The sequence below is a fragment of the Amphibalanus amphitrite genome, unplaced genomic scaffold (genome assembly GCF_019059575.1).
Source record: "Amphibalanus amphitrite isolate SeventyFive unplaced genomic scaffold, NRLGWU_Aamphi_draft 000980F_arrow, whole genome shotgun sequence".
NCBI lineage: Eukaryota > Metazoa > Arthropoda > Thecostraca > Balanomorpha > Balanidae > Amphibalanus > Amphibalanus amphitrite.
Window position 1 is genome coordinate 237,937 of NW_024882474.1, and position 15,304 is coordinate 253,240.

At 48.4% G+C, this 15,304-nt stretch overlaps 2 protein-coding genes and 1 long non-coding RNA gene across 3 annotated transcripts; all 3 read left to right on the forward strand.

Annotated features, from left to right (window-relative positions):
• Positions 1-7,498: 7,498 nt before the first annotated feature.
• On the forward strand, positions 7,499-8,444 carry LOC122368838. Its single transcript, XM_043343106.1, has 2 exons — positions 7,499-7,616; positions 7,947-8,444. The coding sequence occupies exon 2, from the start codon at positions 7,949-7,951 to the stop codon at positions 8,249-8,251; it is 303 nt and encodes a 100-aa protein (XP_043199041.1). The 5' UTR covers positions 7,499-7,616; positions 7,947-7,948; the 3' UTR covers positions 8,252-8,444.
• A 3,172-nt stretch (positions 8,445-11,616) lies between these two features.
• LOC122368839 lies at positions 11,617-12,542 on the forward strand. Its single transcript, XR_006254311.1, has 2 exons — positions 11,617-11,765; positions 12,168-12,542. It is a non-coding gene; the product is annotated as an uncharacterized LOC122368839 (long non-coding RNA).
• Positions 12,543-13,398: 856 nt separating this feature from the next.
• On the forward strand, positions 13,399-14,335 carry LOC122368840. The gene is made up of 2 exons (XM_043343109.1): positions 13,399-13,522; positions 13,836-14,335. Exon 2 carries the CDS (start codon positions 13,838-13,840, stop codon positions 14,138-14,140), a length of 303 nt encoding a protein of 100 aa, XP_043199044.1. The 5' UTR covers positions 13,399-13,522; positions 13,836-13,837; the 3' UTR covers positions 14,141-14,335.
• The last annotated feature ends 969 nt before the right edge of the window (positions 14,336-15,304 follow it).

Below are 15,304 nucleotides of genomic sequence, written 5' to 3' on the forward strand. Positions count from 1 at the left end.
GTCGGCAGTTCTCCGTCTCCGTCGGCAGTTTCCAAAATGTTGAAATAGTCAACATTTTACCTTTGGTGACCTCTGGTGACCTGACCTTTGACCTGACCCAAAAAATGACCAGTGTTTTCGTCCTTATTTTGGACGTTCTTTCGATTGCCGCTTACCACGTGTCGCTACGTGGCCCAGGAGCCGAGTTAGAAGAGGGGGGGGGGGTGTTCAGACACCTCCCCCCGGCCCGGCGCGGAATCTCGGAGCACCGGCCCGGCGCGGGTTAATTTTCAATGATATCGTTATGTAAATATAGCTTTTCGAGACCAGCAATGTGATAATGAAATGTACAAGAAAGGGATACGTTGAAAGGCGATAATTACTTATCCATCGTGGCGATGCCAGCTCGATAAAAGTCATTAATAGCTAGATAGAAAATATTGGTAATGGGGATAGGAATTTTACAAGCCAGTGCAGGCATTACTACTATTCCTAAAATTTAGCTGTTTCCCTACATATGCAAGGCTATGCCATGGCTAATGCTAAGGTCACGCCGGGAGGTTATGTTCTAAGTCAAACGTTTTAGTTTTGTAATTGGCTTGGTAAACGAACTCCTTAGGTCACTTTCAGGGAACGTTCAGCAGTGCGTGCCAGCTCATCTGATTAATCAGCCTACGCCAATGCATGCTATTTTAGTAAGACATGACCTATTATTTATATTCATCGTTGGAGAAAAGACCGATAACATCAAGCTACCAGGCTCAAATGACGCAATATATCTCATAGGCCCGCAGCAAAGATGTGCCAGGCACGTGAGGCATATTCATGTCCGACATCAGTTAGCAGCATCGTGAGCAGGGAAGGGTCATCATCACGTAATAAACCGTACACCATCACGATGGCCCACCTCCTCCTCCGGCACGGGTCCAAGTAGGTGAGTTAGCGGCCGTCGGGGACGGGACAGGGCCGCGGCACGGGTCCGAGCTGCAGCCGATTGGCACGGCCATCTCTGGCAGCCGCTGCAGAGCGGTGCAGGGAGCCGCCCTCCCGGTGCTCCTGGCCGGCCGGAGATGACCTCGACACGACGTGACCTGGTTCCAGGCGGCCGGGCGGACGGACGGCAGGTGGACCGATGATGGCGGCGGACCAAAGGTGGGCCAAAGGCGGACCAACGAGAACCAAAGGTGGACCACAGGTGGATTAGGTCACCCACGCCATAACTTGCAGTAAATGATTTGTATATGATATTTGTACATGCTTAGCTAGTATAAATATTCTATTTTTAGGATCTATTATAACGTGCGACAAAGCTGATGGCGCTTCACGACGATCTTTTGAGATGTGTGCCGAAATGTAGAGAAAGGTGTAGGTAGGGGTGTTCAAACTTTGAACATCCCCGGCACTAATCTGAGAAAGTCTTATCAGTACGGCATTTAGTTCCATAGTCCATAGGACTTGAACAATGGTATTTAAGCATAAATCAACGCATCTAACTTACTATTTGTGGTGACGTAGTTTCTGTCTATTACCAAGGTCGCGACATGGTGCTACGTAGCGCGGGTTACAGGTCACACCGTTGCACCTACCGCGCTGAAGTTTGCGCAACTCATAGAACAAGGATGGACAACGTGCCTTTGATGGGTCTCAGCTCGATCGGGTCGATAGCGAGCGCGTGGCGCGTGCCCGAAAAGTGCAAATTCGCGTCATAGACTTTACATGTATAAATCGGCTTGCAAAAACGGGCGAAAATGGCTAAATTTGCCCGACACGGGTCCGGTTTCCGTGCAATATCTCGGTAAACGTGGGCCCGATTGGCACGGGGAAAACACCATCGTGTAGAGAATCGAACGGGCTATCGAATGGTGTGCGGTGCGGAGGATGGCACGCGCCACGTGCACACGTGAGGGCAATTTTATTTCAGAAAGTGCCGTTTTAAATGGATTTTGGATTTTATTTTATTTTCACGTGACCGTCAGAATGAGTGAGTCAAAAGAACGCCTATTCGCAGGAGAAATGTACCGCCTCTCATAATAAAATTGTAAAAAGCTAATTGATCAAAAACAAGGTGGAAAAAATCGCTGAAGAAAATGGTATTTGTCCATAATGTGCCACTAAATAATTACACGGGGTTTGCTGCTTAACCTAATACGTTTGATAATTGAAAATGCTATCATTGGAAAGAGCATTCAATTCTCTCCAAGATCCAATCATCACGTTTGCATGACAAGCAACAGTATTCTTAAAAATATAAATGCTTCAAGCCTCTGCAAATCCATTTTTAGCGAAAATTATCTACGCCTTTCATCTGTCAAAAAACTACGCACCTGAATTATAAAACACATTTGACAGGTTCACTGAACTATTGACAGGTTCTGAAGTAGAAAGCATGCTTATCAGACACGGGCACCTCGATCCGGTGGATATTTTTTTTCCAAACCAAAACGTTTAGCCATCAAAAAGCAATCGACCGAAATGGATTGATAACCCAACCGACACAAGAACAACCAAACACCCGCCGATCGTAAATACCCCCTTTTCGCGTTGCGGAGCACGCGGGTCACCCTAGTTAAAATGCTATTTACCTATACTGCACCACATTATTTGTAACTGACAATGAAATAAATGTACACCCGAGTGACCAACGGGATCCTGCACGACGGAGAAATGTGAACGTCAGTATACAACGGACTGTGCCTAGGACTAGTCATGTATACTGTAGTATACATGGGCGCTGGGTTAGTTAAAGCCATTTTTGTGGCTCACACACAACATTATGCCTTCAAGTGGCTCTGTAGTTGAGCGTTGACATTCTTCGAATCATTGGTGACCTCAATGACCGTAGATCCTCACTCAAAGTTTGATAAATCGCCCGATGAATTAGAATCCGACCCCTAAGCACAATGACATAGGCAAGCACCTCTCTAAAACACACCGCACGGCGATTTTATTTTAGAAATGTCTCTTCAGATAATGCTGCTAGGTCTTCCTCTACTGCTTATCGATTCACAACAGGTGCTACAAGTTCTATACCTTCATCAAAGGAAATGGCAACTAAAGACCTAAGAGCAGTGGGCAAGGGGCAGAAGAAGCGGAAGTTATGGGCGAGCGGTGTTGATAATTAAGCGTGTCAATACTATTAGCCATTTTACGCCCTAATCAAACGAAAAAATACGCTTTGGTGATTGTATGGAAGTTTTCATGGGTTGCATTTCAGTCATATTTTATAGGCTTTGAGTATTTTTGTATATCACAGTATACATGTCATTGCGCATGCGCCATGACCTTCATTGCTGAAATGTCACCAATCTGGTCATTATTGGCACCAAGGCTCTCAGCCAAAAAAGTTTCGTTGCTCTTCATTCATGGTCTAATTGGCGGGACTCAAGAGGTTATGAAAAACGTTTTTCCGCAATAACTTTTGACTCAAGGAAGTGACATTTAGTTTGCCAGCATCGTGTTCCTCTTGTCGAGACGCGTCGAATAAACTATAATTTGACGTTGAAAGGTCATTTTAAAAATTTGACCTCAGGTCAAGGTCATGACCTGACCGGAAAAGGTCATGTTGCATATCAGTCGATCCGTATCGTCGAGCTGAACACATCTGCGGTGTTTTCATCGCTCTAGCAGTCTCTATCAAAAGTTATTGTAAAAAAACTAATGGGGCCTTTTATGACCTGATATGACCTCAGGGTCATAAGGAGAGGTCACGGGTGCCATTTTTCGGTTCAGCTTGTCGAGTTTACCTGTAACACAATGCTTGAGAGTGTTTGGAATGACGTTCGTCCAAAAAGGCGCCTTCCAATTTCATCCTATTGACTTGTAATGAAGAGGTCGCAAAGTTGACCTGACGTTAGGTGACGATATCAAAATTCCGAGATATCCATTGTGTATGTACTGTTACTCTCATTAATTGCTGAAAGTTTTAACCCTCGCCGGACCTATTGGTTTTCTACATACGCGCCGGCCGAGGGGGGGGGGGGGCGGGTACGACCCCCCCCCTCGCCGTTTCGCCCCTGGTGAAGCTAGCGCGTCGCGGAAAAAACGAGCGTGTGCGCCGTTACGAGACGCAGAGATTGGTACCCGATTTTAAGGTCCTAGGTCAACCGGTGACCTCTGAGGTCAGGTCAAGTGCCCCAAGGTACGGTTCAGTTTTTGGTGAATAACTTCGCAAAAAACGGCCGCAGAGCGCCGATTTTGGCAGCATCGTATTCGTCTCGCTCAGGCGCGTCGAATGATATACTTTTTGTCCGGGTCAGGTCAACTTGGGGTGTTGACCTCAGGTCAAGGTCAGGTCAGCACCCCCAGGTCACGAAGTTGGTCGAAAGAGGTCATGTCGCATATCATTCGATTCGGCAGGTCTTCCTGAGTCCATTGGTGGCTTTCCCGACTCGCTAGCTCCATTTGATCAAGAGTTATTGACGAAAAACTAATATGACCTTGATGACGTCATAAATGACGTCACGCAAGGTCAACATTGCAAAAGTGACGCATCTAAACTTGCAAGGAGTGCATCAAATCACGATTCTGTGTGCTTGAGATAGTTGGAGATCGTTCCCGGCGCCAGAATAGCAGTTTTCATTTTTCCCCATTGACTTATAATGGTGAGGTCACGAAAATGACCTGACCTCATATGACCTTTAGGAAAAATTCGAGATATACAAGTTGTGGGACTCATAATGGATACTAGATCCTGCAAGTTTCATTTCCCTGTGACATCTCCTCTGGCAATGAGGGCGTTGCGAAGTTGCGACATCTGAAGACCGTGCAGAGGTTCACTTATGACGTCATAGGTCAGTGACCTGACCTGACCCAAAAGTGCGGTTGGTGTCAAAAGATCCGGCTTGGATCAAAGGTCAGGTATGCCAAGTTTCAGCTCTCTATCGCCAGCGTGTTTAGAGCTATCGCGAAAAAAAAAACCCTATGGGGGGCGGCACCCGCCCCCCCCCCTCGGCCGGCGAGGGTTAACCCTCGCCGGACCTATTGGTTTTCTACATACGCGCCGGCCGAGGGGGGGGGGGGCGGGTACGACCCCCCCCTCGCCGTTTCGCCCCTGGTGGAGCTAGCGCGTCGCGGAAAAAACGAGCGTGTGCGCCGTTACGAGACGCAGAGATTGATACCCGATTTTAAGGTCCTAGGTCAACCGGTGACCTCTGAGGTCAGGTCAAGGGCCCCAAGGTACGGTTCAGTTTTTGGTGAATAACTTCGCAAAAAATGGCCGCAGAGCGCCGATTTTGGCAGCATCGTGTTCGTCTCGCTCAGGCGCGTCGAATGATATACTTTTTGTCCGGGTCAGGTCAACTTGGGGTGTTGACCTCAGGTCAAGGTCAGGTCAGCACCCCCAGGTCACGAAGTTGGTCGAAAGAGGTCATGTCGCATATCATTCGATTCGGCAGGTCTTCCTGAGTCCATTGGTGGCTTTCCCGACTCGCTAGCTCAATTTGATCAAGAGTTATTGACGAAAAACTAATATGACCTTGATGACGTCATAAATGACGTCACGCAAGGTCAACATTGCAAAAGTGACGCATCTAACCTTGCAAGGAGTGCATCAAATCACGATTCTGTGTGCTTGAGATAGTTGGAGATCGTTCCCGGCGCCAGAATAGCAGTTTGAATTTTTCCCCATTGACTTATAATGGTGAGGTCACGAAAATGACCTGACCTCATATGACCTTTAGGAAAAATCCGAGATATACAAGTTGTGGGACTCATAATGGATACTAGATCCTGCAAGTTTCATTTCCCTGTGACATCTCCTCTGGCAGTGAGGGCGTTGCGAAGTTGCGACATCTGAAGACCGTGCAGAGGTTCACTTATGACGTCATAGGTCAGTGACCTGACCTGACCCAAAAATGCGGTTGGTGTCAAAAGATCCGGCTTGGATCAAAGGTCAGGTATGCCAAGTTTCAGCTCTCTATCGCCAGCGTGTTCGGAGCTATCGCGAAAAAACCCTATGGGGGGGGCGGCACCCGCCCCCCCCCCCTCGGCCGGCGAGGGTTAAGGTGATCGTTCGGTCGGTGCAGCTATGACGAGGATTCTAACTTTTTCTGAGGTGAGGTCACTTGACGCCGTTTTTAGATATCTGCGAAAAAACGCAGGGGGGTATTCCAAAATCCCCCGGCCCGGCGCGGGATAAAAAATCAAATTAAAAAAGAAAATTGTAAAAAAAATCATGGTCTCAGGACTGTGACAAAAAACAAGTGGCATAAATCAGGTGAGAAAACAGGATTTGGGGGTAACCCTAGGTTTGGCTCCTTCAGTCTCTGCCATCCTCCCCCCCAGTGAAAATTCCTTAGACGAGACCCTGCTGCACGCTGGCTACCTTGAACGACTCATGAAAGGGTACCCATAAGGGCGCTCGTTATGACCCGTTTAGAGGCCGACAGAGCCCAAATTGTGAAAGTGATGGTTTTTCGTTTGACTTATCCTCGACGTCATTTGTTGTTTCTAAGAGTGCCTACTGCCTACCAAAGAACCATAGACCACGTCTTTACCAGCTGCTGACTCACATGTTTACGGTGGCTCGTGTTCGCGGTCAGGCCGGTACGTGCGCCGCCATACATCCCGTGCAGGGCTTTCCAGGCGTCAGGGATCCCCCCGAAGGAGGGAGGGGAGGGGAGCAGACGTCCGGCCTTTCCAAACAGTCAGTGAAATCAAACCCCCCGGCCCAGCCGACAGCACGACGGAATTCACAGCAAATGGCGAACACAGCACCGACTTGCGTGTCTGCATCATATACCATGGATTATGATATGATAGGCGGCTTTAGTCGTGCAGGATATGAAATCATTTGTGACCTGCCGTTCAGTGTCTCAGCGTTGGGTTACCTAGCCTTCCTGTTATGCGTGCATAACTATTTCATATTCTAGTCAAATGCATTCCGTTCCAAGTTTTATTTCTATCTTTGCAAGAAATAAAAAACATGTGGAAAACAAAACAAAAAACGGCGAAATTCAAATCAGGACTGGCCTCTGTTAAACCGTTAAACATAGGATGTTAACTTTTGACTGCACGGAGATGCTCTACGAAATGGTGGGAACAGTTGCGGCCAAATGTTGTCGAGGAGACGGACCGACCATCAGGTTATGCATGCGCTTGTAGTTAAACTCTCCTTAGCAAGGGACCTGCGCTCTGCCATTTCATTCGTCTGGAAACGTCGATCGAAGAAAAAAAACATTGCACTGCGCATATTTCACCGTATAAGCCATTGTGCAAGAATGACTTAGAGGTGAGAAGTGGACTCCACGTCGGAAGTGAAGTCCACTTCGGAAAGTACTCGTCGTCCCAACAGGCTGTGTAACTGTGTTTATTCAACGCTATCTAAAAACTGACGGAGAGTTTATGCGCTGACCAGCGTCTGTAGCGCCGCAACTGCCAGCGTAGGGTTCTCTTGCGGGGGAGGGAGGGGATGGAGGGGCGGAGGGTCACTCGCTCCGACTGGGACCGTCCACGGTGGAAAACCCTCCCCTCCCCTCCGTTTCCCGCCACATCCCGGCTAGTGAGGTGACTCGGACACCTATATATGCCGCCGCAGGCCTGTCAAAGGTCACATATCACTCACAGCGCCCTGTCGGTCACAGCCACAGCGTTCAGCTGCGCACTGTAACACCTTCTCCAAGTACAGAACACAGTCAGAGGTGAGTTCGATGCATCGCGCATCGCGCTTTCAGTTTTCTTATTACAACATTTCATACTGTATAGAGATTCACATTGAGTTCATTCCCATGATTGAGTCAATTATCAAATACCTCGTTTCGCTTTCCTAAAACAACGGGTAATTCTGTACCAGTAATCTGCCATCGAGCACAATATGCTTTTATTATTTTGTCCGACACCCCCAATCTGAGAAGTCATCTACTGATGCCAGCCGTGTGTCCCTCCCATCACACAGCAGTCAGCACCACGACCTCCCTCCCTCTCGTCACCACGTGCTAACCACTGACGGTAGGTACCGCCTCTCTCCGCAGCCATGTCCCGTCGCGGCGTGCTGGTGCTGGTTCTTCTGGCGGCCGTGGCCGTCACCTGGGCCAGTCCGCAGTGGAGGAGCCACAGCCGCTTCCAGTCATCTCGTCCCAACTATGGCCGGGCGGCGGTCAACGCAGCCACACAGGCGGCCGGCAGCCGGTACGGCCTGGGCGGCAGCTGGAGTCCCAAGGCGGGAGGCGTGCGCGTCTGGCAGTCCCGCAACGGCCGCGCCGGCCTCGGCCTGGGCATCAGCAGCGACGGCAGGCGCAACCACGGCGTCGGCCTCGGCTTCAAGCTCAAGTTCTGAGCGGCCACCAGTCGCCAGTCAGGGACCTGCAGACATAAGGGCTCAGGGAGGGAGAGGTAAACGTGCATCAACCGTGCGCTCTTGTAAGAAATCGACGATGCACGCTTCGGATGTGATGTGTTTTGCATTATATTGTTACCACAATCATATGTGATGTAGGCAAGCTGACGACAATATACATACTACAACAGTGCATTGTTGTTCTATGCAGCCACTTCGGTATATCAGATGCCAGCGACTAAATCACCACCTTCTACATACACCTAATAGATTGTAAGTATCGTGTCTCGAAAGTATCGCTATTGCTCCTTGGTATGAAAACCCTGACTTCTGAGGGCTGGCCGCCTGGCCGTCACGTACCGTTTTCAAGGTACTTACGTATCACGGGTATCACGGGCCGGCCAGGCGGCCCTTAACCCGCGCCCCACTGGGGGGGGGGCTATTTATAGCCCCCCCTCCTGTTTTTCTGCAATAACTTCCAAACAGATTGACGGATCGACGCCAAACTTTCAGTACCTTCGGCTGCATCAATTTGACACCTTGTGTCAAAATTTGAACTTCGAAGCTACCATAGGTCGGCCGGAAATGACGTCAGAGTGACGTCATGTTCGGCCGATTTCGACGCAAAACATTGAACCACGGCAATCGCTCCCAAGAGCTCAGTTTTTAAGCTAGATCCAATTTCTTTGCATGAAAGAACTCAAAATTGACCGCGCTATCAAACTGCTATCTCGGATTTTCAAAATTTTGAAAATTCTGAAAATTTTATATAATAATATTCAAAATTTATATTTCTATATTTTTCTCAAAAAGTTTTTGACTTTTCGAAAAAACCGGAATATATGTGACAGAACGCATGATTATGACTAACTCTAGCAAGTTTTAGCTAAATATCTTCAAAAATTGCCATGTTATACGCATTATTGCAAAAAATTCACAATTATTAATTTTTCAAATCAATTTTTCAGTACGTATTTGACATCGTACACCAATATAAATGGCACCATCGTGTTCCTGAGCTCAAACTGCATCCAATAGACACCTTTTTTGTTGAAAAATTTTAACTTCAAAATTTGACCTTTTTTGACCTGAAAGTGACCTGACCTAAGCTAAATCGACTCAAAATGACCTCGAATGACACAGACGACATCAAATTCGAAATCTATGGCCTAAATGGACCATAAAACATGTGTCACGTGACCGACGCATGGTATAATATTTTCGTGACCTGTGATGACCTGACCCTGACCTGAAAATCAAAGTACAAGTTTGGTACCCTCAAGGTATCTAGAGAATCTGTTCACGAGTGTGGAAACCAAAAATGAGCCTGATCTGACTTGTAAGACGGCGGCCAGAGCCCAAAATGTGAACAAGCCAAAATGCTAATAATTTTTACTTTGACCTGACCTGTGACGTCATCTATGACCTCGAGGTCAATGAAATTAGGTTTCGCTCGACAGTTTTTCCGGGGCTATCAGACGCCGTTTGAATTTTGACGATCGGCCCAGTAGTTTCGGAGTTAGGAGGGGGGGCTATGAATAGCCCCCCCCCCAGTAGGGCGTGTTATACACAGACCCCAGTGGGGCGCGGGTTAACCCGCGCCCTGATGGGGAAGGCATTATCCCCCCTGTGTTTTTCTTAAATAACGAGAAAACGGCGGCGCGCAGTGCCCCCAAATTTTTGGTACCTTCCCGGGCATCAATTTTAGACCTTAACACAAAATTTCAAGTCACAGGTCACCTTGGGTCAGGAGTTATTGAGGTCAACTGAGGTCATGTTCGAGTCAAAATGGGCAGAAAACATGACATCTTGAAACGCTCACCAAATCTACAATTAACAAGCAATTTAAAAGTTCTTTATGTGGTTGTGTAGAGAAAAGACGGCGCTACAAACCTTGATCTCAGATTTTCAAAATTGAGGGATTTTCACCCCGAAAAATAAAAAATGATTTTTTTAAAAAGAAAAACTCAAACAATTTCCTTTTTTCGAATTTCGTAAAAACCAGAATATATGTGATAGTCCTTGGGCTCTTCGATATACATACCAAATGTTAGATCCATATCTTGTTTTTTGGCCGAGTTATAGCGAAAAAACGGCTCAAAATTGATGACGTCAAATTTTTGAACTCAATTTTTAGCAATTCTAGAGCACGTAGCGCAAAAAATAGACCACCATTGAACTCCCCGTGACGAGCTGCATCGAATCCATACCCATTTTATGCAAAAATATCAACTTTGAAATTTGACCTAATTTGACCTCACCTTGACCTGACCTTGACCTGACCTTCACCAAAACATAATCTCAACTGACCCCAAGGGCTGCCTGTCCCACATAATCGCATTTGGCATATAAAATGGACCATAAAACATGCATCACATGATATTGTTAATTTTTGACCCTCAGTGACCTGACTTCTGTGACCTAACCTGGTATCAGTGACCTCAAATAGCAAAATATGTGCTTGATTAAAATTTCCCCATCGATGATTTTCAATGAAATGCATTTTACTCGATTTTACAACGCATTTCTTGAAATGCCTGTAAACGGTGAAAATTCTACATTTGACCTGACCTGTGACGTCATCGGTTAGACCGAGGTCAATGAAATTGGGTCACAAGGTAGTTCCCTGTTGGGGCTATCCAACACCGTTTGCCGCTTGTCGCTATGTTGCGTGGTTCTCGATATCTTAGGGGGGGGGCAAAATGACCCCCCCCCCCATCAGACCGCGTTGCTCGGCAGACCCTATCAGGGCGCGGGTTAAAAGTCTGGGGCTCTCAAACCGGGGAGCGATAGCGATACTTTCGATACGCGATTCTTTCAAGAGGGAGTTGCAGCCAGCAAAGGAGCGTTTACTCACCACACATGAGGCGGCACACAAGACTGCCGGCAACTACCAATGCCATTCGCAGTCCCGGCACTGCAGATCGACAAGTCTCCTGCCGGCGAGGGCAGGACACTTGTCGTCAGAATATGACGACAAGTTTCCTGTCATATTGTGTCATATGACATGCACATATGTCATATTCTGTCATATGTGCACCAGCATACTCGTGCATGAACACAGGACGGTGCAAAGTGCACAAAGGTGATAATAAGCATGCCGAACGCCAGGACTGCAGTCGAAAAGGCTTTGGTCCAATGTCATCCACATTCTATGTGTCTAATTCCTGACGAAATAACCTTTCTAGTTTCGGAAAAGTTATTTTCAATTCATTCAACATCAGCAGCCTGCAGAGTGCACTTGATCAGCATGCACATCGGCTAATACCAGGCATATGCCGTGAGCCGAGCGGGCAAACGTTCCTGATCCACTATCTGACGGCATCGCTCGGTGTTGTTATTGTGGTTCGTTCAATTACGACACATCACAGGCAGTGCAATAAATCTACGCCGTAGCAGTGGTCTACAGTTGCTATATAAAGGGTACGATTCGGAGTCAAATATCATCAGTCAGGCAGGGAAAGCGCTGAGCTATACGCACTGATCTGTCGGGTCAGTTGTCGGGGAATATAAGGTAAGAATAAGAGCTTTTGTTTTTAGCAACTACTTGCCATCAGATGATCATATGTTCACATGTCATTGAAGACACGCAATATTTACAAAATCACACATTTGACGTCAAGCTGCTTCAAAACCTTAACAAAATATTGCAGCATGCAAATTTTAACATGCCGTAGTATCAACTGCCAACCAAAGTCCAGTTCCCGAGATCAGGCTGTATGTAGAGAACTTGGCTACTTTTCTGCACGCCTGTGCATAAATGATAGTAGGAACTCATTATCCCGAGGCCCGTGATTCCAAGGCGCACCACGACCTCTTGTGTATACTCACCACCTATACCCATAAACAAACCAACTTCCCATGAGATCGTCTCAATTCTAATCAGTTGGTGACGCCAGTGACCCTGCTCCGACAGCCATGCTGCGTGCTCTGGTGGTGCTGGTGGCGCTGGTGCTGGCGGTGGTGACCGTCGGCTGGGGAGACCCGAGCCCTGGACGCCGCCGAACCACCACCACCACCACGGCGGCCACGACCACCACCACACAGGACACGGCCGCCCAGTTCCGCGCTGCTGTCGACGCGTGGAGCGCCAGACAGCTGCGCCGACGTGGCTGAGCTGCACCGGCCTCACATGCCACGCAGGCAATCCTTGATTGGATTTGTACGTCTTATGCTTATGATAAATGAAAGAAGGGTTCTTAGGTATTGTTCGTCCTGCCTATGCATTACCAAAAGCATATGTACTGAATTCGTAAAAGAATAAACGGAATCTCAGGAACAGGCCATTAGGTATATGTGTTTTGAAAGGAAAATTTGAAAAATGTACATCATAAATGTCACACATATTTCCTTCGCAACTGAACTACAATTGGCAATAAAATTAGCTGTCAAGTTAACCCGTACCGGTGGTCTGAACTTTCCGCCGAGTGTTGGGGGGGGGGGGGGGGGCTAGCTCGGCTCCTGGGCCAAAAAACATTAACCAATAATAGGTACCTGATCAGCATCAAAACATTTCAAAACATCTTGTTAATCAGTACGCATTACGTTCGAAAAAAGTGAGAAGTTTGTGGTCAACTTTGAGCATGACCTTGACCTTGACCTTTGATTTTGAGCACATCTTCGGAATTACTGATTCTCGTCTTTCGTTTTACACCCATTGTAGCCGGTTTTGTGCATGCTGCTGTGCTCTAGAACGCTTATTTTGAGATCACTACACATTTGCCGGTTTTTGCCTTTGACCTTGACCTCTGACCTTGAAAATCGATCTGAGGTTAACAGTTTTAAGTGTGTTTGAATCGTCTCGTAGAGGCATCTTGTTTGGTACCGCTTTCGTTTCCGTAGCTCCCTTATTTACTGAGTTAGACAGGAGGGGGAATCCGAACCACCGCAGCCCGGGGAGGGCTGCGGTGGTTCGGATTCCCCCTTCCCCCAGCCCGGCCGGGTTAACCACTACCTAAAAACTGACGGAGAGTTTATGTGTATAGCGCCGGAACTGCGACCGCAGGGTTCGGCAGCGAGGAGGGGGAGCCCGGGGAGGGGATGGAGGGCCGGCAGAGGGTCACTCGCTCCGACTGGGACGGTCCACGGTGGAAAATCCTCCCCTCCCGTCCCCTCCCTGCCACATCCCAGCCAGTGAGGTGACTCGAACACCTATATATGCCGCCGCAGGCCTGTCAGAGGGCACATATCACTCGCAGCGCCCTGTCGGTCACAGCACAGCATTCAGCTGCGCACTGTAACACCTTTTCCAAATACCCGTCACAGTCAGCGGTGAGTTCGATGCATCGCGCCATCGCGTTTTCTGAATACTTCTTTTAAAACTGTTACGTTGAGTTATTTCTATGTATGAATCGGTTATCAAATCAAATATCCCGTTTCGATTTTAAAAAAGACAATAGCTTTTCATGTAACAATGATCGATCAGCTACAAAGCACAATCTGTTTCTAATATCTTCAGCCCAAGCTTTATCTGGCAAGTCATCTACTGATGCCAGCCGTGTGTCCCTCCCATAACAGAGCACCACGACCTCCCTCCATCTCGACACCACGTGCTAGCCACTGACGGTACCGCCCCTCTCCACAGTCATGTTCCGTCGCGGCGTGCTGGTGCTGGTTCTTCTGGCGGCCGTGGCCGTCACCTGGGCCAGTCCGCAGTGGAGGAGTCACAGCCGCTTCCAGTCGTCACGTCCCAACTATGGCCGGGCGGCGGTCAACGCGGCCACACAGGCGGCCGGCAGCCGGTACGGCCTGGGCGGCAGCTGGAGTCCCAAGGCGGGAGGCGTGCGCGTCTGGCAGTCCCGCAACGGCCGCGCCGGCCTCGGCCTGGGCATCAGCAGCGACGGCAGGCGCAACCACGGCGTCGGCCTCGGCTTCAAGCTCAAGTTCTGAGCGGCCACCAGTCGCCAGTCAGGGACGTGAAGACATCCAGGCTCAGGGAGGGAGAGGTAAACGTGCATCAACCGTGCGCTCTTGTAAGAAATTGACGATCCACGCATCGGATGTGATGTGTTTTGCATTATATTGTTACCACAATCATTGATGTGATGTAGGCAAGCTGACGACAATATACATACTACAACAGTGCATTGTTGTTCTATGCAGCCACTTCGGTATATATGTTACAGGGAGTATGAGAAATCAGTTAGTTTGCAAACTACCTAGGGAGTTTGCAAACTCCCTGAACGATCAGGTAGTTTGCAAACTCCCTAGGTAGTTTGCAAAGTACCTGGTCGAACAGGTAGTTTGCAAACTCCCTAGGTAGTTTGCAAAGTCCCTAGTTAGTTTGCAAACTCCCTAGGGTTGTTGCAAACTACCTAGGTAAAATGCGAAAACGACGAAACAACAGCCATATATGATTACATATGTAGATAAGACGCGATGAATTAGTTCAGAGCTCAGAATGAAGCTTGGCAGCAATGGTGCATAACGAGACGATGTGGTGTTTTGATGACGCTCTTTTGCAGCTCACTATTTATTTTTGTCTTGCTCGCAAATATCACCTTACAGATTAATGTCTTCCTTTTTCTTGTAGTCGACAACATGTTACGTTGCCATCCACCTCCTTTCCTTGGACGTCAGCGGCCTCTCCTCCACCGGTCTGGCGTCCATCAGAAAGCGGATGACGTCGCCATGTTCGGCGTCTTCCACGACTCGAGTTATTGCCGCTCAACGCTTCCTCTCACTCCCGGAACCTCTGATCGAACAGTTCGCGAGACATCCCCACAGAACCACAGAACAGAAATTGCGATCACTATGCTGCCTCTTCACACTCCGCTCAGCACTGATGACCCGCCTGCACTGAGCACCGTCCACCAGCCGTGACCCGACAGCGCCTTTCATCCGTATCCCGCAGGCACACACTGACCTGACCTGTCAAGTTAGGGCAGTCGACTGCTGGCTAACAGGATCGGGTGGAAGCGGGGCGTTGGGTTGACTAAAGATTACATCCTGATTTCTAACCCACGTCCCGTAGGGGGGGGGGGCAGAAACGGCCTCCCTGTCCTTTTCCGTCAATATCTCCTAAACGGCTGTAGCTATCACCACGAAACGTTC